Source organism: Aotus nancymaae, unplaced genomic scaffold (assembly GCF_030222135.1).
Source record: "Aotus nancymaae isolate 86718 unplaced genomic scaffold, 86718_ANA_hifiasm-v0.15.2.pri h1tg000065l, whole genome shotgun sequence".
Classification (NCBI taxonomy): domain Eukaryota; kingdom Metazoa; phylum Chordata; class Mammalia; order Primates; family Aotidae; genus Aotus; species Aotus nancymaae.
Genome location: NW_026988480.1, coordinates 7,132,499 through 7,155,323, shown reverse-complemented (window position 1 = coordinate 7,155,323; position 22,825 = coordinate 7,132,499). Strand labels below are relative to the sequence as shown.

The 22,825-nt window shown below is 42.9% G+C and overlaps 1 protein-coding gene across 1 annotated transcript in view; it reads right to left on the bottom strand.

The window, feature by feature from the left end:
• Window positions 1-22,825, bottom strand: part of PKD1L1 (polycystin 1 like 1, transient receptor potential channel interacting) — a 159,410-nt gene that overhangs the window by 113,899 nt on the left and 22,686 nt on the right. Inside the window, 9 exon segments of the mRNA XM_064366637.1 lie at window positions 2,147-2,328; window positions 6,394-6,600; window positions 10,584-10,716; window positions 12,540-12,779; window positions 13,315-13,483; window positions 13,990-14,109; window positions 16,267-16,440; window positions 22,127-22,217; window positions 22,219-22,293. Of these exon segments, the coding sequence (XP_064222707.1) occupies window positions 2,147-2,328; window positions 6,394-6,600; window positions 10,584-10,716; window positions 12,540-12,779; window positions 13,315-13,483; window positions 13,990-14,109; window positions 16,267-16,440; window positions 22,127-22,217; window positions 22,219-22,293 (1,391 nt within the window).

The following is a 22,825-nucleotide window of genomic DNA, read 5'->3' as shown; positions in this document are numbered from 1 at the left end:
AAATTCAGCTCATTTCAGCAGCCACATACAGAGCTCTTGTTTTTGGGCACTGTGCTGGGTGCTAGAACATGGGGATGTGAGGATGAGAAAAGACACAGCCTCTGTCTCCTTAGGTTGGGTGCAGGGAAGGCTGCAGCCAGCTGAGGGCTTTTCCAGAGCATATGCATGGATCAAATTGGTGAATCCAAGCAGCCTTTGCATCCTCTCAACTCAAGAAACACCAAATCCTACATTTGTAATACAGCAAATATGTGTGATCACAGAGGTTGGGAAAACAGAGCAATTCATCTATTGCTTTTTAAGTAAATATTCCCTGACTAGTTACCATGTGCCCAGCATAGGAGACGTATCAAATAAGAGCCCTGCCCTCCAGAGCTTAGATCACTCAGTTAACAGTGACCACAGTAAGTGAGGAAAGGCTGGATGTCAGGAGTGACTACTGTAAAGAAAGAGGCCATCAGATCAGGGCAGGATCTGTCATTTTGGAGTCTCAGGGTGGGCCTCACTGGGAAGGGAATATTTGAGCAGTGAGTGAAAGGAAGGGGATGATGGCAGACATTTGGTGAACTGAGTGACGAGCTGCAGAAGGAACCCTTGCTGTAAAGAGCTGAGAGAGACGCAAGTTGGGTAAGTCCAAGGAGGGGCAGGAAGGCCCGTTTGCAGTGAGCTGTGGAGGCAGGAAGGGACAGCTGAAGCTGCAGTGGGTCAGGGGAGGTCACGTCAGCCTCATCGGCAGTGTGAGGACTTTGGCTTTTACTCTTGAGTGAAAAGGGGGTGCTAGAGGGTCGAGCTGTAAGTAAGGTCTTCTGACTGTTTTTAAAAGAATCTGTCTCCAAAAGGAGGGAGGGTGGGAAACAGGTGAGGAATGAGAAATTACCTAATGGGTACAATGTACAGCAATGATTGCATTAAAAGTCTAGACTTTAACACTAAAAATTCAGGCAATGGTTACATTAAAAGTCTAGACTTTAACACCATCAATATATCCACGTAACAAAACTGCACTCACATCCCCTAAATCAAAAAGAATAAAAACCAATACTACTAGAAAAAGAACCCATCCCTGCCTTGGAGACAGGGCTGCAGGGGAGGATGGCAGCATGAAGACTGGCCAGGAGATCTTAGGGAGATGAGCCCAAGCCCCTGGCAGCTCAAACCAGGATGTACAGGGGGTGGGGGAGGTGGTGGGAAACTCATATTTAAGGGAGGGCCAAAAAAAAAAAAGAAGAAAAAGTAAAAGATGCTGCTAAAAATTTTTGGGTGCATTGGCTCATGCCTGTAATCCCAGCACTTTGGGAGGCCAAGGTGGGCAGATCATTTCAGGTCAGAAGTTTAAAACATGGTGAAACCTGTCTCTACTAAAATACAAAAATTAGCCAGGCATGGAGGCACGTACCTGCAGTCCCAGCTACTTGGGAGGCTGAGGCAGGAGAATGGCTTGAACCCGGGAGGCAGAGTTTGCAGTGAGCTGAGATCAAGCCACTGCACTGCAGCCTAGGCAACAGGGTGAGACCCTATCAAAAAAAAAAAAAAGAGAAAGAAGATTTTGGCCTGAGTGACTGGAAAGGCCCTTCCATGGGTGCAGAAGGCAGGTATGTGGCTGAGGTGTATCAAGGCTGTCCAGAGGGGGCGCTGGATGGAGGCCAGGACTCACAGCCTGGAGTCCGGGGAGCGGTCTAAACAGAGAATCCCTATTTGAGGCTATTACACATAGACCATGGATGGATCCACATCAGGACCTTGGCTGAGGCCATAGGCGGGAAGGGGTGTGGATGGAGAAGAGGACCAAGGCCTGAACTGGGGCAGCCTCCAGCAACAGGAGATCTACCCACCTGGAGATGAGTAACCCTTGGAAACCAAGCCTCCCACACACCACAGCATCTCACCAACCAAGAATTTAATAATAGCGATACTCAAACTCCACATTCCAAAACAGATCACTCTTTAAACACCACCTTAAAAAGTGACCTACATTTTACTTCCACTCTTTTCCTCAATTCCCTTATATTTTGATCCTAAATAAAGCAGTTAAACTTATGAAATACACTTAAAATTTAAAACTGCTAATAGCCTCCAATGTTCCAGAGCCTGCATTTGCAGAAGGCACAGTCTGAGCTGCACAGCTCTGTGTGTGGGTGGTGCTCACCTGAGACTGGCCCCAGGGTTGTCAGGGTCGAAGGACTGGGTCCCTCTGAGGACAATGGGGGATGAAGCGGTCCTAGAGAAGAACAGGTGTGTGCCCTCGGAGATCACACTGACAGGGGCCTGGGCCTGCACCTCCAGGCCCACACAGTAGTTGCTGTACACCACACTGCCTTCAATCTGAACCTGCGGAGCCAAGAACAGAGGATGTCATGCAGGGACAAGGCAGGAACTCGCTGGAGAAACACACTCATCTGAAAATTAGAAACACACTCATCTGAAAATTATAGCATCCCTGGCTATAAATAAAACAGTCATGTTAGTCAAAATAATCACTCTACTGTGCGCCATGAGAGCTGTGGCTAGAATCCACAAGAGCGTGGACATCTTCCTATCCAAGTCTGTGTTCATGTACAAAGTTCGGCATTTCCCAGCTTGTGAACACAATAGAGACTTTCCATGCGTGCACATCTTACGGTTTTCAAACCTCCTCCTTCCACAGTGAATTGTTCCATGCTCCTGGCTTTTGTCCAGCCCCCTTCACCTATCTTAGAACTGCTTCTTTCTAACCCCCAAACATATCATGGACTTTAGGAAATGTAAATAAAATTTAAGACAAATACTTTGAAACCCAGGAATAGCAGAACATGTTATAAATAAGGCATTCACATTGTTCTTTTAAAAATTTGATGCAGCCAGGCGTGGTGGCTCATGCCTGTAATCCCAGTACTTGGGGAGGCCAAGGCAGGCGGATTACTTGAGCTCAGGAGTTTGAGAGATCTCCCTAAGATCTCCTGGCCAGTCTTCATGCTGGGCAACATGGTGAAACCTCATTCCTACTAAAAATACAAAAATTAGCCTGGCGTGGTGGTGCATGCCTGTAATCCAAGCTACTTGGGAGGCTGAGGCATGAGAATCATTTGAACTCAGGAGGCCAGGAGTGGGAGGCTGCAGTGAGCTGAGATCATACCACTACACTCCAGCCTGGGCAACAGAGTGAGACCCTGTCAAAAAAAAAAGTCTGATGCAATTTGAAAATATACAGTTGAACACTTGCTGTTCCGTCACTGGGTCTCAGACTCAGTCACTCTAGATTTTCGTCAGATGCACACAGTTCTCTGCTGGTCAGTCTCCTGAGTGGGACCATAGATAACAGAACAGCTGCAGGATCAGAACTCCCATTTCCACCTCAACCTCTGCTCACTCAGCCTCTCCAGCCCCAAGGAGCCGCTGAGAATGTTCCAAGTATATACAGAGGCTGAAGGAGGCACAATGCAGGGAGCTTCTTGGGAAAGATGGAGGGATGGCCAAGAGCAAAGGAAACCTGAGGCTCTGACAGAAATCAGAGACAGCAGAAGTCACCTTATCGGTCAGAAAGTCTCAGACCTAGAGAAAGACACAGGTCCCCTGTAAAGACACTGAAGACCACAGAGGTGGCTCCCAGCTCACAGTCAAGCCTCCCTCGGAGCTCCTATTACCTGGCCCGTCCCACAGGCTGGACACATGTTCTATGGCTTGTCGGGCTTAATTTAAAAATTATGTAATTTATAAATTAGAAAGCAGAGTTTTATTTTTTAAGAAAGGAATTATCTGCAGGAAGTGTAGTCTCTGGCTAAAAAATTGAAAGTAAGTATTTTGAGGAGGGAGGGAGGGGCAAGACAGGAATTTAAGTTGAATGGGTTATCCCATATTCACAGTATATAGGAGCTATGGATATTTATGGGAGAGGATTGTGTTTTTGTATAATAAGTAAACATATACATGTGTTTTATGTTTACTTTTGGGTGGAGACAATATTGGAATGTATTATAATTAGGTCTTTTATGTTAAAAGGTGAAATAGGGACATGAAGGCACTTAAATGTGTAGTCGATAAAACTGGGCAGAATTAGTTTATGGTTGGTGGTTTTTTATTAGGAAAAAGTTATAGAAATTAGGTTTTTGTTTAATTAAAGTTGTAGTTATGACTTGAGGAATAGGGCCGTTTAGTTAGTTGATGTTTGGTGGTTGTAGAGTTGTAATTGTTTTAATATTGTTTATTTTAAGGCTAGTATTTGTTTAGCTGATAGAGAAAAGGGGAGAAAACATCCTGTGGCAATGAAAACACAGTTTACTTTTTAATTGTAGGACTGTCTGACTTCACCCTTGCCTGGCATCGCCTTAGGTCTTGTTTATAATTTGGTATCTTATTATCATAGAGTATGTCCTGGCCAGGCATGGTGGCTCACGCCTGTAATCCCAGCACTTTGGAAGGCTAAGGCAGGCAGATTGCTTGAGCCCAGGAGTTTGAGAGCAGCCTGGGCAACAGGCTGATACCCCATCTCTACAAAAAAATTCACCAGGCATGGAGGTATGCGCATGTAATCCCAGCTACTCAGGAGGCTGAGGCGGAAGTATTACTTGAGCCCAGGAGGTAGAGGTTGCAATGAGCTGAGATCGCAGCCATTGCACTCCAGCCTGGACAACAGAGTGAGACTCTGTCTCGAAAAACAAAAACAAAAACAAAAACAAAAAACAAAAGGGAGTCTGTTCTGTTCTGTCAGTCTTATAATCTCTATTTTAACATTAATGTTGATCAGTTGTGTCTAAACTATAAAAGGGAGGGGGGTAATGAGGCATGGCCAGGAATTTTATTTTTTAAGGTTTTTCTGGGTCCCCTTGGCCAAGAGGGGGTTTGTTCAGTTGGTTGGGGGTCTTAGTATTTTATTTTTAGTTTACAGGCTCCATCTACCTCCTCCACTCGGTCCTTCACGCAAGTGTGCAAAGACCTTATTTACATTCAAATTCCTCCCCCAGCACACAGCCAGGTACAAATAGTGCTGTTTTCATTAGGAAAATGAACAGCAGCCTCACCCTCCTCCACTCGTTCAGTAGTACAGATTTTCCTTTGCATTTCCCCTTGGCTTCTTACAATTAGCTACTCAGCAGGTCAGATGCTCCCTACCACCCCAAGGTCCCCCCGACATTGACCCTGCTCTGCTCTCTATTCCCTGGCCGCTACCTGCTTCAGCCTCTAACGACTTCTCAACTTCACTAACACCCTCCAAACATCCCATCCTTCAGTCTGCTCCCAACTTGTTACCAGTTAACATTTCTAACGAAGAGTATAGAGCCTGCTGGGGAAGCTCTGGTGTTTCCTGCAACCTGCATCTGACATAGTGCTATGCAAGGCCTGGTCTGCAGCCTGCTGTCGATTGGTCCATTGTTACCTGCCTAGTTCACAATGACATAAGTACAGACACTGAGAGGAAGCTTCTGGTAACTTTAGCGTTTGCCATTGCTGTGACATCCCAGAACAGATTGAGTGGACTTGCTTCCTCAGGCAAGGTCAGGGCAGTTTGAGTGCCAAGGAGCTCTGTGGCAAGTCACATAAGGCACCAGCTGGAACTGTGCTCAGTAGGACTGTGTGCCCCACAGCTTAAAAGAACAAAGCTCCTTCGCTGCAGATACCTTGACTTGAGGGTCCCTGTTCTGGCACTGGCAGCCTGGCCTGCCCCCGCACAATTTGACCCTAGACTCTCCCGCCAGGACCTGCTCACTATCTCTGATCTTCTTCTGCCCCCACACCATTTGATCCTAGACTCTCCTGCCAGGACCTGCTCACTATCCCTGGTCTTCTTCTGCCCCCGCACCATTTGACCCTAGATTCTCCCGCCAGGACCTGCTCACTATTCCTGGTCTTCTTCTACTCTTTGCCAAGCTGTTGCCCTTTCCAGCCCCTTTCTACATCTATGAACAGATTCTCTTTTCAGGACCCCCTTTCTCAAAGCCCACTCTTTAAAAAATGACCTCTCCCTCTTTTAACCCACATATTTTCACCATTTTTCCAGCCAAAATGCACCAAGCACATGCTGTGAATCAAAGCGCCAAGAAGTCACTGTGAATGCCTCTTGCGTACCCTGCCCTCTGACTGTCATCCCCTTTCCTTTCTGGGTGATTGGTCCCTAAATGGCAGGGCCATATATTCTCCTGACATCCCGGCACCAGCACAGGGCTTATTCAAATTAGGTACACAGGAAGGTTTTGTTCACAAATGGGAAGGAGTTCTTCATCAATTGCTTTGTCAGCATAACTTGCTCTCTTTGGGGGAATTCATCATTTCTCTTAAAATCCTAGCCAGATTTGTTTTTTAAACAACTTCCCTTTTCCTGGATAGAACAGGTGTTGAATTACAAATGCTGAGCTCTTGCTCCAGGGTGATGGGAAGCATGGGTTTCACGGGGCTGGTAGAACAGTAAGTCAGCGAGCTGACCTTGGCAAGGGCAGTGTAGTTCCCGTACTCCAGGGTGTGGCTTGGGAGGAGGAGGGTCTGTCTGTGAGTGTCCACAGAAGCAGGAAGGGAGACAGGGAGCCCGTCAGAGTCCATCAACTTCCAGGTATAAGAAAGACCTTGGGAAATGTCACAGAAGACTGCAGCTTCAAACGTCACTCCCAGCCTCACAGGCTGAGACCTCCGTATCTAAGTATCAAGAAGAGAAGATGTCTCGTTAAAATGTCCATGACGTCTAATGCACTGGTAAATTACTAGAAACTTAGTCTTAACTTTAGATCTCCAATTATCTGTTTGTATATTCACAGAATGGTATTCTTAGGGCTGGACTTTAGACTACACCAGAATAAAAGTACATCTGTTTTATAAACAAAAATAAAAGGTAAACAAAACAAAATAAAAATAGTAAGTATTTATATATTCGTAATAAGAAAAATCTTCCTATGCATAAAATTAATGGAAAAATAGCAAAGATATCTGCTATTTGATTACATAAAAAATTTAAGCTTCCAAATGTCAAAAATATAAATGTTACGCTCCTGGGTTTTGGCACCTATGTGTGTGTGTGTTTGTGTACATATATATATATATATATATACACACACACACATATATATATGCATATACATATGTGTATATATGTAAAAATTTATATATACACATGTACATATATATGTGTGTATATATATAAATTTTAAAAATCAATATAAGAAAGTCATCTGCAATATACATGACAGATATTTGCTTTCCCTATTTTATTCTTTGCTGAAATATTCTGAAATCATTCCCAGAAATCATGAAATTTAACCCCTAAATATACATCTCTAATAACTAAGGGAATTTTCCTACTAAACACAATACTGCTATCTTACCTTAAAAATAAACAATAATTTCTTAATATAATCTAAACGTAGTTTATGATCAAATTTCTCTTATCGTTTCCAAAACATATTTTTGTGCAATTGTTTGATTTGAGATGCACAAAGCTTCTTTGGTTTAAAAAAAAAAAAAAAAGGAGAGAGGAGAAAAAAGTTTTCTTATCAGCTAGAACTATGAGGTTTTCTAAACTACAGTTTGTTCAGGAACATAAGAATAAATGTTTAATTCTTTCCCTTAATTACCAACACTCAGAGTAAGAAGTTGAGGCACTAGTTACTTCCAATGGTGACCAGTGTGTTCTATGTGTCTGCCTGCTTGGTGGGTGCAGGAGAAGCTTCTCATTCTCTTTCAGCATAATTATTTTTAAAATATTAGCATTATTCATTCAATCGTAGATGTTATATTTTCCATGCTCCAAGTGGCCCATCTGGGCCTGGGGCATTCTCTTTGGCCTGGCTCTGGTAACCTTCTCATATGACCCTGCTAGTCTTTGAAAGTGATGGTTTGTGGCACTATTCTTTCTACTTTCATTTATGCTTTAAAATTTTCATAACAAAGAATTTTAAATGTAAATAGTAACTGATACATATATAAAAAGCATATTTGCTCACTTTAATAAGCCAATAAGGACAGGATATAAGGGGAAATATTAGTGTCTACCCATCCATATCCCTTGTCCTTCCCAGCCGCTCTGTCTTTCAGAAGCCCCTCCACACCCTTTACTTTGAGCTGGAGCCAGATTCCAACTCAAGCATGGAGGAGCAAGCGAGGCTAGGGGGCTTCAGGATGGAGTCTCGGCCTGGCCGGGGTTCCTCCACCCTGGGGCAGACTCTGGGTACAGAGGCTCCGCTTGGAAGGTTTTTTTTTGTTGTTTAATTCCTAGTTTCCATAAAAATAAAAATTGGAAAGTTTCCATAAAAATAAAAAATCAGCTGGAGGCAGCTGCAAAATGGGATTTTAAGAAATCTTGGTGCTCATTATAAATGAATTTTTACTTTTGATATTCTTTAAGTGACTTTATGATTAAATTACCTTTCAATTACTTTTTATTGTTTCTATTCTGAATACGATATAATTCTAAGATTTGTCACAAAACTGCCCAGATTTATATGGGTTACAGCAAATTTTAATACTAGGATTCCAATTTTTAGCTCATTCATAATAATAAACATTAAAAAATACTAAATGCCTAGTGAGGGTGAGAGTTGGTCCCTCAGTGCAGACACATGTAAGTTGCTACAAGAACATCTCTAGGCTTGTTGAGGTTTCGGGAAACGCATTGTGCCCTTCAATTCTGTAACTTGCAGTCATTATTCCTATGAAAAGGCCATACACTTGCAGACCAGTGTGCAAACAGTGTAATCGCCAACTTATTTGCAGCAATAGGAAACTAGAAACTTGGCGAGGCATGGTGGCTCATGCCTGTAATCCCAGCACTCTGGGAAGCCAAGGCAGGTGGATCGTCTGAGGTCAGAAGTTTGAGACCAGCCTGATCAATGTGGTGAAACCCTGCCTCTACTAAAAATACAAAATTAGCCAGGTGTGGTGGTGCGCGCCTGTAATTCCAGCTACTCGGGAGGCTGAGGCAGGAGAATGGCTTAAACCCGGGAGGCAGAAGTTACAGTGAGCCGAGATCATGTCATTACACTCCAGCCTGGGCAACAAGAGTGAAACTCTGTCTCAAAAAAAAAAAAAAAAAAAGAAAGAAAGAAAGAAAACTGGAAACAACAATTGTTCAATCAGAGGACATTATAAAATGATGCATAATTTGTATACATTATTTAACATTAGAATACCATTAAAAACATGTAATCAAAAGGCTGCTTAATAACCAAAGAGAATGCTCACACTGCAACCCAGGTTTGTGACAAACACACATACCACATATAAAAAGCCTCAGAAAAATACAGAAAATAAATATAGCTGACAAAAGTGGCTATTGCCTACTGCTTGGATTCAGATGATTTCATTTTTTTCTTTATACTTTTAGAAAACATATAAAATAAATAAAAAATGACCAGGCAGGGTGCTTCAAGTCTGCAATCCCAGAACTTTGGGAGGCCAAGCTGGGTGGATCACTTGAGGCCAGGAGTTTGAGACCAGTCTGAGCAACATGGCGAAACCCCGTCTCTACTAAAAATATAAAACTTAGCTAGGCATGGTGGTGCATGCCCATAATCCCAGCTACTTGGGAGGCTGAGGCAGGAGAATTGCTTGAAGCAGGGAGGCAGAGGTTACAACAAGCTGAGATTATGCCACTGCACTCCAGCCTGGGCAAGAGAGTAAGACTCTGTCTCAATAAAATAATAATAATATTAATAAAATGATCAATATTGGTTTCTGTGTTTACAGATAAATAATAAAAATGTTTTACAGATGGAAAAACTCAAGAAAACCACTCTGTCCCAAGGTTCAACCTAACGGGAGCCGGAGCCCTCCTGCCTGGGGTGTGTGCTTTTTCCTGCTGTGCCTTTTGCTTTAGTCCCTTTGCTGCTTGGGTCCATCTCTCACACCCAGAGAACACGTTCCCCCAGCACGCAGACCTACCTAACAGTGTGGGTGCTTGCTGGCCTAAAGGTAGGCAGGGGTTTTGCCTGTGTGGGGGCCAGGACCCTCTCTGGAGTGCCTTGGGAACTTGGTCTCTGCACACTAATCTCCACCAGCACACACTGGGGGCTGACCTCTCAGGGCCAGATGCCATAGAAAGCATTTTAGCAAATGTAGCTCAGTCATGGATTTTAATTCCCATGTGTCATTTGAGCACTTTTGCCCTGAAAAGGAAAATTTGCTGTAAATCACAGGCCTCAAAGGAATGAAAGAAATATAAAGCAATCCTATTTTTTCTAATCCAGAGTAGGTTTTCAACAGATAACTGATCATGTCCTTTCATTTTGGTGCCACATACATTTAAATGTTTTATTCTCCTGAAAATGCTAAAGTTCTTAGCACAATCAAAAATAATAATAATGAAGAAAATTAAAAAAAGAAAAAGCTCCTTAAAGTGAGCCGTGCTGAATGCCAGAGTAATGCAGGCAAATAAAGAACTTATTCACATGCCACACCCCAGAAACGACGCTGTCTCCTCCAGTCCAGGCTGGGGTACCCCTCCCTCCCCCGAGGACCAAGGCCACCCCCTCTGAGGCCCTTATAGGTGCTCCTTTGTGTAAATTGCAGCAGGATAAACGGGACAAAGCCTCGCTTCATTCCCCAAACTCTCGCCCCTCTAAACAGTGGTCCCAACTCAGAGGGAGGATGAAGAGGCTGGTCAAGGATTTCCCAGACTCCGAGCCTACCTGGATTTTCCCAGGCCCCATGTTCTTCACCAGGGGTGGCTGGCAGGGCTTGCACACGATGAAAAGTTGCTTTCTTAGGATGGAGGCACTGACGTTATTGAAGGCAAGGACCTCCACTGTAAATTCTCCTTCCCTGGGAGGGTGGAAAGCACAGAAATGAACAGATTGACATTGCTGGACATCAGGCTTTCATTCACTCTTCATACCTACCCCATCTGCAGAATTATAGTATTTGACAGCAAGTCATCCCAATGAATAAGAACAGAAGAGGCAAGGGTCACAAGATTGATTTCCACAGAGGTGTTTCATCATTTAACCAACAGACTGGCTCCCCAAGTAGCCTGTGCCAGGCCAAATACCAAACTCCCAGACCAACGTCACATGCTATATTCAAACAATACGTCCATGTGAGGGGCGTGTTGCTTCCTTCTTTGGGCAACCCTCCCCACAGCCATGGCCTGGCCCCCTCTTGACAACAGAGCAAATCTATATATTTTCCCTGTGTGATGGGTACCCTAACCCATAACTGGGGCATCTTTGGGCATGGTCTTCCTGTTCTATTTCCTGCTCCATGGATCCGTTTTCCTGATCAGATTCTCAGGGTCCTAAAAACTGAGGAAGGGCAAGCTAGATCCATAGCCTGTCTCCAGGGGAGGGGAGCGGGTCACAGCTGTGGAGAGATTCAGGACAGTTGGAGGAATGAGCTGGGTAGCTCCTGACCAAGCAGGTAGTGCTTTATTAGGAAATACTTGCTTATTTTGCAAATGTTGCAACATGGATAATTACTTCTGAATTTGAAACAGAAAAATATTCCCATCAGAAGACCAGAAATTTGAGTCTGCAAGGACCAGAATATCACTTGCCATCCTGGAACTCCAGCAAGAAAGGTAGGACCTACTGTTAAGAATGAAGACTGGATGGTTGTCTCAGGTTGTCAGACAGCCTAGGGGACACTCTAGAGATGGCAGTGGAGCCACCGAATAAGCCATGTCACTTCCACAGGGCACAAAAGGGCTCCTGGAGCTACTGAATACATCACCAGGGACCTAGGCCACCACATGCTCAATTGAGTATGCAGCAGTCTACAAGCCACTACTGCTCAATTCCTCATGTGAAAATCTATTTCTGATGAAAAAGTCCCGGATCCATAGTTAGTGATGGGGCTATTCTGTCCCCATCAAAGCACAGAGAGGCTGCAGTGTGGGTTCTCGTGGAAATCCTGCACTGGGGGAAGTCTGCAATGTTTCCCTGATGCCACTGCCTACGTAAACCTCATTTTCTAGATACTTCTGCACGCTTTGATATTTCTCTATAGCAACATAAAGTTTTGATGCCAGCCTGAGGCTCAGCCTTGGCCATGGATGTCTCCCCACTGGGGATTTGACCCACTTGGGTCCTAGAACTCACCCTAGACGCTCGGCTGGGAACGAGTGGTCCAGCCAGTCTGCACCTCATCATATGTCCATAATGCTCAGGAAACACAGTTAAAGGACAGAGTTCATGCTCTTCCATATGACATCAAGGCCCTTCACAATCTGCCAACCTACACTTATCTCCCTCTTCTATATACATCTTGCCAGTCAGTCCAAACATCTCCTGTTGGCACCTCACCTATCGCCTGTGCCCAGGCGCTTGTCTGTTTGGGATCCTCTCTCCTGTTTCCCTTTGGCATGCTCCTACTCAAGATTTCACTCTCAAGGAGCCATCCTCACCACACTGCAGGCCTCCTTTGCAGCCACAGCCCCTGTACTGAAAGCAACTCTTTCCTCTTTGTCTTTCCCCTGGACTAGGAACTCCTTGAGAGGCATGGCCGGGTATTATTTGTCTCTGTGTAATCATCTGTCACCTACATTGACGAAAGGCAGATCTCTATGGGGAACCCAAGGGCTGATGCCTTAAGACTCTGATCCCAGGCACTGTCTGTAGAGAGCACTCCCCTGCCTTGCAGTGGCTCACCTACTGTAGACATGGCTGCTGGAGCTGCTCCCCAGGCTGACGGTGCCATCCCCAAAGTCCCACAGGTAGGCAACATCTGTGCCGAAGTTGATCCTGCACTCAAAGGCCACGCTGGTGTTTACCAGAGCTGATGAGGGGGACATGAGCCGATTGGCCACAATTTTCTTCTGCACCCTGATGATGTAGGGCTCAGAGACCACACTGCTGATCCTGTTGGAAGCCTTAACCATCACATGATACCTGCGGGATGGGGACAGGAGGGCAGAGAAGGCAGATGGCAAGACAAGAACAGGGTCAGAGCTAGAGAAACCGTCTGCTTTACTTCAAAAGGAAGGCAGGGGAGGGGAGGCATCATTTAATTTGTAAGAACTACCAAAGTATCCAGTGGTTTTCATCTCATTAGGAAGGAAGCTGATATTTTTGACTACCTCCTCTTCATTATTTAATTCATTTCTCAAAGGAGTGCAGGTAAGGATCATTGCCCTTCCTTAGATGAGGAATTTCTTAGGTCACATGCATGGCCAAGATAGAATTCAAACCTAGGACTGTCTGCTTGAAAGCCCTACACCGTTTCCTTTAGTACAAGCTGAAGAGAGATGGACTAAATCTTCCTTTAAATCTTATGTTTGAATTCACTTCACAGAAGAACCTAGTGGCCCATTATAATACAAATGCAACAGCCATAAGATGACTTCAGTAGCAGCCTCATGATCTTAAGACTGAGTAGAGGCTGAGGTACAAACAGCTACGGAGCAGGACTGCTACTTTTACTGACCATTGGGGGATGCTGAGTCTTTTTTTAATGCTTCTTGAAGTTGTCCTCACTGCTGGATCCTCTCCAAAATACCACTCAAACTCCAGGGGTATTGTTTCCTTGGTAATAGCTACAAATGTGATGTCTGTGTCTGTGGCAAACACAGTTCCATTTGTGTAGACAGAGACAGCTGTGGCAAAAGAAAGGATGGTGTGGCTGTGTCAAAACAGAAAGGCTGGAATCTCCAGAGAAACTGTACCTCTACTTTCCCACTTGGTCATGGGTTTAAGTGATGGTGAGGAGCCTCTGACACGCATGCAGGCTGAGGGCAAGGATATAGCTGTGGGGACGAGGTAGGCAGTGCTGGCCCCCATTCAAAGGCCCTCACAGGAGGAGCTCCTAAGGCCATAGGGCCAACTCCTTTTGGGAGTCTGCTAGAAAGGGTTTGGCACGTGGAGCTGGTAGATGACTGTCCCAATAATCCACCTTCCCATTCCTTCAGATGGGAGCCTTAATGCCTGTGGTTTCAGAAAAGACCCAGAACAAATGGCAGGTGAACAAAGAACCTGTTCAAGGCGAATGGGGCTCTCGGGCAGAGCTGATAAGAAAAACCCAGCTCTGCCTATGGCCTTCCTAATCTCAGCTGACCACAAGAGGGAGGTTTTTGTTAAATCTGGAATTAAAACAAAGACATACATTGCATCTTATACCAGACAGTCATGCTATGCCAAGCCTGGCTGTCACCCACTTGAGTTGGAGAAATAAAGGACACGTTATACGAAGGAATAGATGGAAAGTGATGTATAACAACAGTGCCTAAAATGAGAAAAGAAAGAAGAGAAAAAGTCTTAAAATTAATTCACTTTTCTCATACAACACAGTCAATATTTTTCAATTTTAACTTTCCCTCTTTGAATCCCAATAAATTTCAAAATTCTAAGCATGTGCTCTGAAATCAGACATACCCGGGAAATGTAAACTTAGTCACAGAATTTGTTATTAAATTTTTCTTTGTATATTTTCTTTATCTGAGAACTCCCTGCATGGTATTAAATATGTTAATTCCTTTGAAATATGTCAATTACTTTGATAGATGGCCTTGTTTTAAAGTATTTCTCAATGTGTACACTAAGTAGTCTTCACTTCACAGTAGTTCTTGAATAGGGGTCTACAGATGAGCCTCATGCATTCAAGTCCTATAAGACATAATGTAAGATTGTGCATATATGTATATATACATGTACACACGCCATACCCATACCACACATATAGCATATATACACATATACATCATACACACATCATATGCAGCACATGCACCCATACACACCACACACATACCACACGTGTACTCCTACATACACACCACACAGGTATTACGTACATTCATACGGAGGTGGATAGCAAACACTGAATCAGATTCTGAAAGAGTACTGTGATGTCTAAGAAGATTTAGAGCAATTCATTTATCATAAAAGGCTATTAAGCAGGGAGGGTTATTTATTATTACTACTGTTCTTCTGCATAGTTTTCTCTTTATAAAGAGAAGATATTTGCTTATAACAGAGATCAAGTGGAATGGATATTCTGTCCTTCATCAATGCATCAGAATTTTTGAATATCATATGACTAAAAATCAATATCATATGATAAATAAATATCACATGGTCTCATTAACCATGTCTGAAAATTAATTCTGAGCACAATCTGATAATCAAAAGTGTTTAAAAAGATACAATTTACAGATTTGCACAAGCATACCCTATTATCAATCTGTGGGCTGAATTCAAACCTGGACCTTCCTATTCTAAATCCTGGCATGGAGCCATTGGAGATTTACAAGAATTGTGCTCTTGCTCTGGCTAGACCTGCTGCTTATTTATTCAGGTTTAGATAAGACGAGTCAATAGGAATGGCCGACTGGCTAGTTAGGGTAAGCAAACATGTTAAAAAAAAATCCTTCCATGTATATTTCATAATTTCTTGGATGGAGAGTTCCTCACTAGTCTGATTGTGAACGTGTACAGCCACTGTGTGGAACAGTTGGAAAGAATTCTTAGATGGATGAGTTCACCGGGACTCATCCCTCCATTGGCTCCTCCTTCCTTCTGTTTCTGGGAAACCTGAGCCCATCATTCCATCCACGTAGGCTGGGCACTTTGGGAATGCCTCTGGCTGGCTCCCCATTTGCTCGGTTGTAAAGTGCCACGTAGGCTGGGCACTTTGGGAGTGCCTCTGGCTGGCTTCCCATGTGCTCTGCTGTAAAGTGCAGGGACTCTTTTTCTCTACAGTAAGTGGCTGGAGTTCCCCTTTCCCACCCACTGGCCTCTGAGCTTCCGGTTCCTCCCTCTACAAAACTTACATAAAGGGAATACCTCCCTTACACGTAGCTGTGTGGATAAAATGAGGTGACACGCATAAGGCATTAGCGGTGGATAAAGTGGAATGGATATTTTATCCTTCATCAATGCGTCAGTACATACCTGGCACACTCAGTGAGCACTGGATGCTTTCTCAGCTACATGTTTGGCTCAAGGCCAGGCTGTCTGAGCAACATGTCTCTCTTATAGGGCCAGCCTGTGCTGCAAGGCTCATCATGTATGCTAGCTCCCACCTCATATATGCCTTGTTCCCATAGTTAGATAAAGTTCCTATCTCCTAAAATCTCCCAGTCCCTTAGCCATGTCCTTCCTAAGCATTTTTAATGTCCTGTCTCATCTTGCTCCTGTGCATATCTTAATCTTTTCACTAGATAATAGATTCCTGGAGATGAAGACTTTGTATGACTTTATCTTCACGTTCCCCTAGAACACAGTATTCTGCAAAACATATTTTCTGAATTAGGGAAGAACGAATGAAGAATGTTATATCGAATTTAGAACTGCTATAACCTGAACAGTATAATGAAAGCAGAGATGCCTGCTTCATTTATAGCTAAGGTGTGCTTGCTCAGACTCTAGACACAGGTCTTACTTTTCTGATTCACTTGAGAGTCAGCAAAGACAAGGACCTCATCCTCATGGACACTGCTGGAGTTCATGAACACAGACATGGCCTCATGGCCGATCTCCACATAATAAGGCCCAAGCTCCACTTCGGTTCCATGAAACTCATTATAAATAACAGCCTTGAGCATATAGACTCCTTCTGGAAAAATAAGAAAGAATGGACATTTGATGAATTTTTAATAGCAGGCATAACAGTTAACATTTCTAGAATGGCCCTAATGAGTGACTAATATGGGAACCGATACAGGAAAGGTGATCTTTCTTATCTCTTGTAGCAGCAGGGCCATTTCACAGACATGTGACCCATACAGTTGCACAGAGTCCCACAGGCAATGGAGCTATGTGAGTGATTTAATGTTCAGCTATCTTGAAATTCTTCATAATTGTTTTTAGCAAGGGGTCCTGCATTTTCATTTTCCACTGGGCCTTGAGAATTATGTTGCCAATCCTGTGCAGCAGGAAGGATTCATAAGGATGAAAATAGATATTGGCTATCCCACAGCTAGACAAATAATACTTAAACAGCCAAATGGGAGTATATCAAATAACTATGACGGTGGATGACAAAAATGGCCCCAAACCCTTCCCCCTTTTTTTCCCCACACACTTACAATATAACTGTAATATGACACTGTGGTTCCTCTCATTAGGTGGTGAAGTCTATTGCTTCACCCTTCAAATCACTGCAAATCTTGTGGCCAATGGATTTACAAAGTGTTTGCACATCGGGGTTTGCCCCCTCTTTCTTGTCTTGGGACCCCTGTCATTGCTACCATGTGAAATAGCCTGGCCAGGTCTGCTGAAGGATGAGAGACACATGACTGAGTTCCTCCATGGCCCCAGCCGAGGGTCAGTCACCTCCAGGAGAAGAGCTACCTGCCTGATTGGCAACTGGTCGCAGATCTGTGAGTGAGCCCCTCTAGGACCAGCTCAGACCTGAAGAACTCCCAGTACAAGTTAGAAAAGGTAGTTTATATAATAGTCAAGACTGCAATCTATGGACTCAGAGGAATTTGGCATTGGAAACCTTTGTGACCAAATCTTAGGCATATCTTATTTTAAAGCTGACTTTTTTTTTTTTTTTAATGGAGTTTCACTCTGTCACCCAAGCTGGAGTGCAGTGGCATGATCTTGGCTCACTGCAACCTCCGCCTGCCGGGTTCAGGTGATTCTCCTGTCTCAGCCTCTCTAGTAGCTGGGATTACAGGTGTCCGCCACCACACCCAGCCAATTTTTTACATTTTTAGTAAAGATGGGATTTCACCATGTTGGCCAAGCTGGTCTCAAACATGTGACCTCAGGTGATCCACCTACCTCAGCCTCCCAAAGTGCTGGGACTATAGGCATGAACTACCGCACCTAGCCTCAAGTTGACTTTAGACTTAACCCCTGATAGGAGATGTAAATCCCTGATATAATATGGATGTTTTCCTCTCCCTAATCTCATGTCGAATTGTAATATCCAAAGTTGGAGGTAGAGCCTGTTGGAGGTGACTGGATCATGGGAGTGGATTTCTCATGAATGGTTTAGTACTATCCCTTGGTGCTGTCCTTGCAATAGTGACTTATCCTGAGATCTGGCTGTTTTAAAGTGTGTGGCATCTCATTCTCTCTCTCTCTTGCTCCTGCCTTCACTGTGTGATATGCCTCCTGCCCTGTAGCCTTCTACAAGGATTGTAAACTTCCTGAAGCCTCCCCAGAAGGTGAGCAAACATCAGCACCAGGCTTCTCGTAAAGCCTGCAAAACTGTGAGCCAATTAAGCTTTTCTTTATAAATTACCCAGTCTGAAGTATTTCTTTATAGCAATTTGAGAATGACCTGATACAAAGTCCTTACTTTATTCATAAAGCAACAAAAGAAACCAATGAATATGTATCAAAGTTGCAGATGCTTAAAATTATTATAATAGAGCAAGTCCTGATGTGAAATAGAGATATAATCAGCCTTCTACTTAATCTTCCAGGAGTTAATCCAAAAGAAAAAAGGAAAACAGTGAATAAAAATGAAAACTCTATCTCTTTTCTGTTTGGTGAAAGTAGGAGGTAGCTAGCATGCTCACAATACAAAACAGATGCAAGAGCTGTTAAAGTGGCAAATATCAAGCATGCATGAGCAGGAACTGTACTGAAGGAAGAAAATAGAAAACGTCCTAAAGTGAGAACTCAGTTGCCAAAGGGCTCAGTGGCTGTGAATACCATCAATGCACATACGTGTGTGTATGTAACATGCACATACGTGTGTATATAACACACACATACACACACACACACACACTCCACCTGCAGTTAGTTCAGAAAAAAATGCAACTCTTTCAATTGTGATTAATGCTGTGAAGAAAAAAAAAGGAAGGAAGAAAGGAAGGCAGAAAAAAAAGGAGGGAAGGATAAAGGGAGAAAGAAAAAGAGAGAAGACCATTCAGGACATACAAGATAGTATAAGAGTCAAGAGGAGAAATTCAGGAAATGCTCATAATAGATGATAATTTATCAGAAAAACACCATCCACAAGAATAGGATCAAACAACTTGAGGACTTATTATTTTTTGAGATGCAGGACCAGAGAGCAGAAATGATAGAAACGAAGTCAGGGTATAATGGAGAACAGAAAGTGCAGAACACAAAAGAAGGGATGCAGAGGAAAATATGAGGAGAGCAGGACAGGTGAAAAAAATTAAAGGAAAAACAAAAAGGATTTGAAAAGACAAAAGAGAACTTATAGATGTATGACCAGTCTTCCAAAAAGAAAGCTGACATATTGGAATAGAAACAATTTAAAGATCTAATTCAAGAAATCTTTCCTGAAAGAAAGGACACATTGAACAGGTACATCGTGTGCTGGAGAAAGGTGACCCAGAGTGGTCAGCACTTAGACATGTTCTGGCAAAGCTCCTAGACTTGCAAATAAAGAAATAATTCTCAGCTGGGCACGGTGGCTCACACCTGTGATCCCGTTACTTTGGGAGGCCGAGGTTGGGGGATCACTTGAGGTCAGGAGTTTGAGACCATCCTGGCCAACATGGTGAAACCCCGTCTCTACTAAAAATACAAAAATTAGCCAGGTGTGGTGGCACATGTCTGTAATCCTAGCTACTTGGGAGGCTGAGGCACAAGAATCACTTGACAGTGGAGGTTGCAGTGAGCTGAGAGTGTACCACTATACTCAAGCTTGGGCAACAGAGTGAGACTGTATCTCAAAAAATAAAAAAAATAAAAATAATAGTAGTAAAAATTCTCTTAACAATCACACAAAAATAATCAATGAGGGAAAAAAAGAAGGCTGGCCTTGGAATCGCCATAGGATAAGAAAGACAGAATGGAGAATTTCAGGGAGGCTTCTTCAGACACAGAGTTCTGGGGCTACCAGCTGAATTTCTGATTCGGTAGGTCTGCAGTGGGTCTGAGTGTCTGTATTTTAAGCCAGTCTCAGATGGTCATGATGCTGCTGGGCCACACTTGGGGAACCATGGTTACGGGAGAGAACAGAGTGGAAAGACAACCAGATTTCCCAGGAAAAAAAAACATGTGTCCAAGGAGTCCAGAGCCAGCACACTGTCATTCCAACATAATGGCAGCAACAGTTTTGAATATGTGGGAACTTAGAGGCAGCTTATTCCATAAATCTTCATAAAAATCCTATTAGAGGACAAACTTCAGACAACCAAATAGGAACACAATGACAAAAAGGAAAAAACCAAGAGTGAGGACTGAATATGTGTAGCTCTAGAACCAGAACGAAGACTAATGTGGGGAGGCAGGTTGATATGGTTTGGATCTGTGCCTCCACCAAGTCTCATGTTGAATTGTAGTCACCAGTATTGAAAGTTGGGTCTTCAACATTGGTGGTGAGGAGGGGGGAGGTGATTGAATCATGGTGGCATATTTCTCATGAATGGTTTAGTGTCACCTCCCCACCACCCAACCTTTCGTGCTGTCCTCACGATAGTGAGTTCTCATGAGATCTGGTCATTTAAAAGTGTGTGGGACCTCCCCCCTCTCTTATTCCTACTCTAGCTGTGTAATGTGTGTGCTCCCCGTTCGCTCTCTGCAGTGACTATAAGTTTCCTGAGGCCTCCCCAGAAGCTGAGCAGATGGCAGCATCAATGCTTCCTGTACAGTCTACAGAAGTATGACCCAATTAAATCTCTTTTCTTTATAAATTATCCAGTGTCAGCAATGCAAAAACAAGCTAATACACAGGTGGTAGGAAATAAGGTAAATATTTCATGTTCTGACAATGTAGAAATCATATAATAAACCAAATTTGGGTGGGGGGAGAGAAGAAGAGGTGGGAGCTGTGGGCAATGCAGATTGCCTCTTAAGTAATTGCTGGAAATCAAAAGACATGAAGATTCAACAAAGCAATTAAGAAAGGTGAAAGCATACATAAGTAAGAAAGAAAATGACTAAAACTGGTGATAAAGAAGAGAGAGGGGAAGAGGAAAATAGGGAATAAGCTAATTTCATCATTGCTCATGGTAGGTAATGAATGGTTACTCTAAAGAAGCAGAGGGATAAGGACATTTTACAAATAAAAGGGGTCGACTAAAACAAAGCACAAACCTTTCAAGTATCAGAAGGCTAACTCAGATGAACGTACACAAGAAAGAAAAGATACTTTAATGAAATGCATTTAAAAATGTACACAGAACCCATAATGTAAAATATGACAAACATCTGTGATTTCATAAAGACAAAATCACTAAACTCATGTATCTCAAATAAGAATGATCAGAATGATTCACACAGCAAAGCTAACTCCACTGTAGAGAAACATCTAGGACAGTGATTCTAAAAGGTGGCAGAAGAAAGAATGCCCAAAGTTGTGAGTGGCTGTGTGATAAGGTGGGAGCGACACCCATGCTGCAGGGCCCCCAGGCAAGGCAGGGCAGAAGACACAAAGGGAGAGGCTTGGGCCACCTGGGTTATTAAAGGAATTGGGATTTGCAGTGAAAAGGGTAAAGAGACATAAAGGTTATGTCTTCCTTCTCAGGACAGAGGGCCAACCATGTGGGAGGATCACATAGAATCCTGATCCTCAACCTCATCTGACCCAGTGTTTGCCTCTCTCTTCCTCCCTCTCTATTTGTTTTCCTTTCTTTCCCCTCTTCCCTCTCTTTCTCTTTCTTTTCTTCTCCCCCTCCCCAACACCCCCTCTTCCTCATCAGCCTTTTCCACTGGTGGGTGTGGTGTGGTGATGAGGACCACAGAAGAGGGTGAGCAAAGGGGCTGAGCAAATGGCAGATACCTGGAGCCAGCCCACAGTCACTGTACAGGAGAGACACGGGCTGCAGCTGCCTGTAACCTCCTGAGCAGCCATGGATTTTTATTCCTAACACTGACCATGTTTTAAGCCATAAAGACAACATCAAGACTTAAAAAATGTTAAAACAGCAGAGAAAATATGTGCTTATCATGCTACATTAAAACTAGAAATTAATAATGAAAGCAATTCACAAAAGAGGTCACATGACGTGAAAATTTTAAATGTAAATAGTAACTAATTTAGCATCTGGGAAAGAAAAGAAGCTTTTTTTCTGAGGAATGCAAACCTCCTCTAAATGATCAGTCCCCAGAGGCGCATGGGAATGAGACTGCAGTCACATTCTACTTCCCTTGTTGGGCTAAGGAATCCTGTCTTGAAACTGCTAGCTATCCCATGAGTGGCTATAAATTAACCTAACAATGGCACACACGGGACACTGTAACCCATACAATGTATAGCCAATCACAAATCAATGTCATCTCTGTAAACCAATGAAAATTCCTGACAAACAGCTTTATATCAGTCCAGTCCCTGTGGACTCTTTTTGCTTTTAAAAACATACTTGTGACAAAGGCAGAAATAAGCTGTTATCCAAGGTTACTGGGGTCTGAGTCTTCCTGACAGCTGTTTTCATTTTGCTACAAGTAAACTTTTTAAAATTATATTTTGTGCCTCTGCTTCTTTTTAGGTGGAAATATCCAATTGAAAATGTAAAAGAAGGAAATAATACTTATAAAAGCAAAAAGAAGAAAAAAGCAGAAATTAATAAACTAGGGGAAAATGTGGAATAAACAAAATCTGAAAGTGAGTTCTTTAAATAAACTAATGAAAATTTACCCAACCAATTAAGGAAAGAAGAAGACATAAAATAAAATAAAAATGATAGAAGAAAGTAAATATAGATACCAATTAAAATAAAAGAACTTTAAGAGCCTATTTTGCTCACCTCTATGCAAACAAATGTAAAAGCCTAGATTAAATAGATAATTATTAAACAAGAAAAAGTAACTTGAAAGATCCATCTGGTGGAGAAATTGAAATTCTTAACAGATGAATTTCCATAGAAGAAATAGAGGAAGGTGTCAATGAGTTACTCCAAAGGTAGTAAGAAGAAAGTACCAGTTCCAGAGGGCTAATAAGAAAATTCTTCAAAATAGAATATGTATTTCTGATGCTATTTAAACTGTTTCCAGACAAATAAAAAATAAAGAAAACTTTCACATAGCACTGATATTAAAGATAAAAACCATTGCACAAAAAT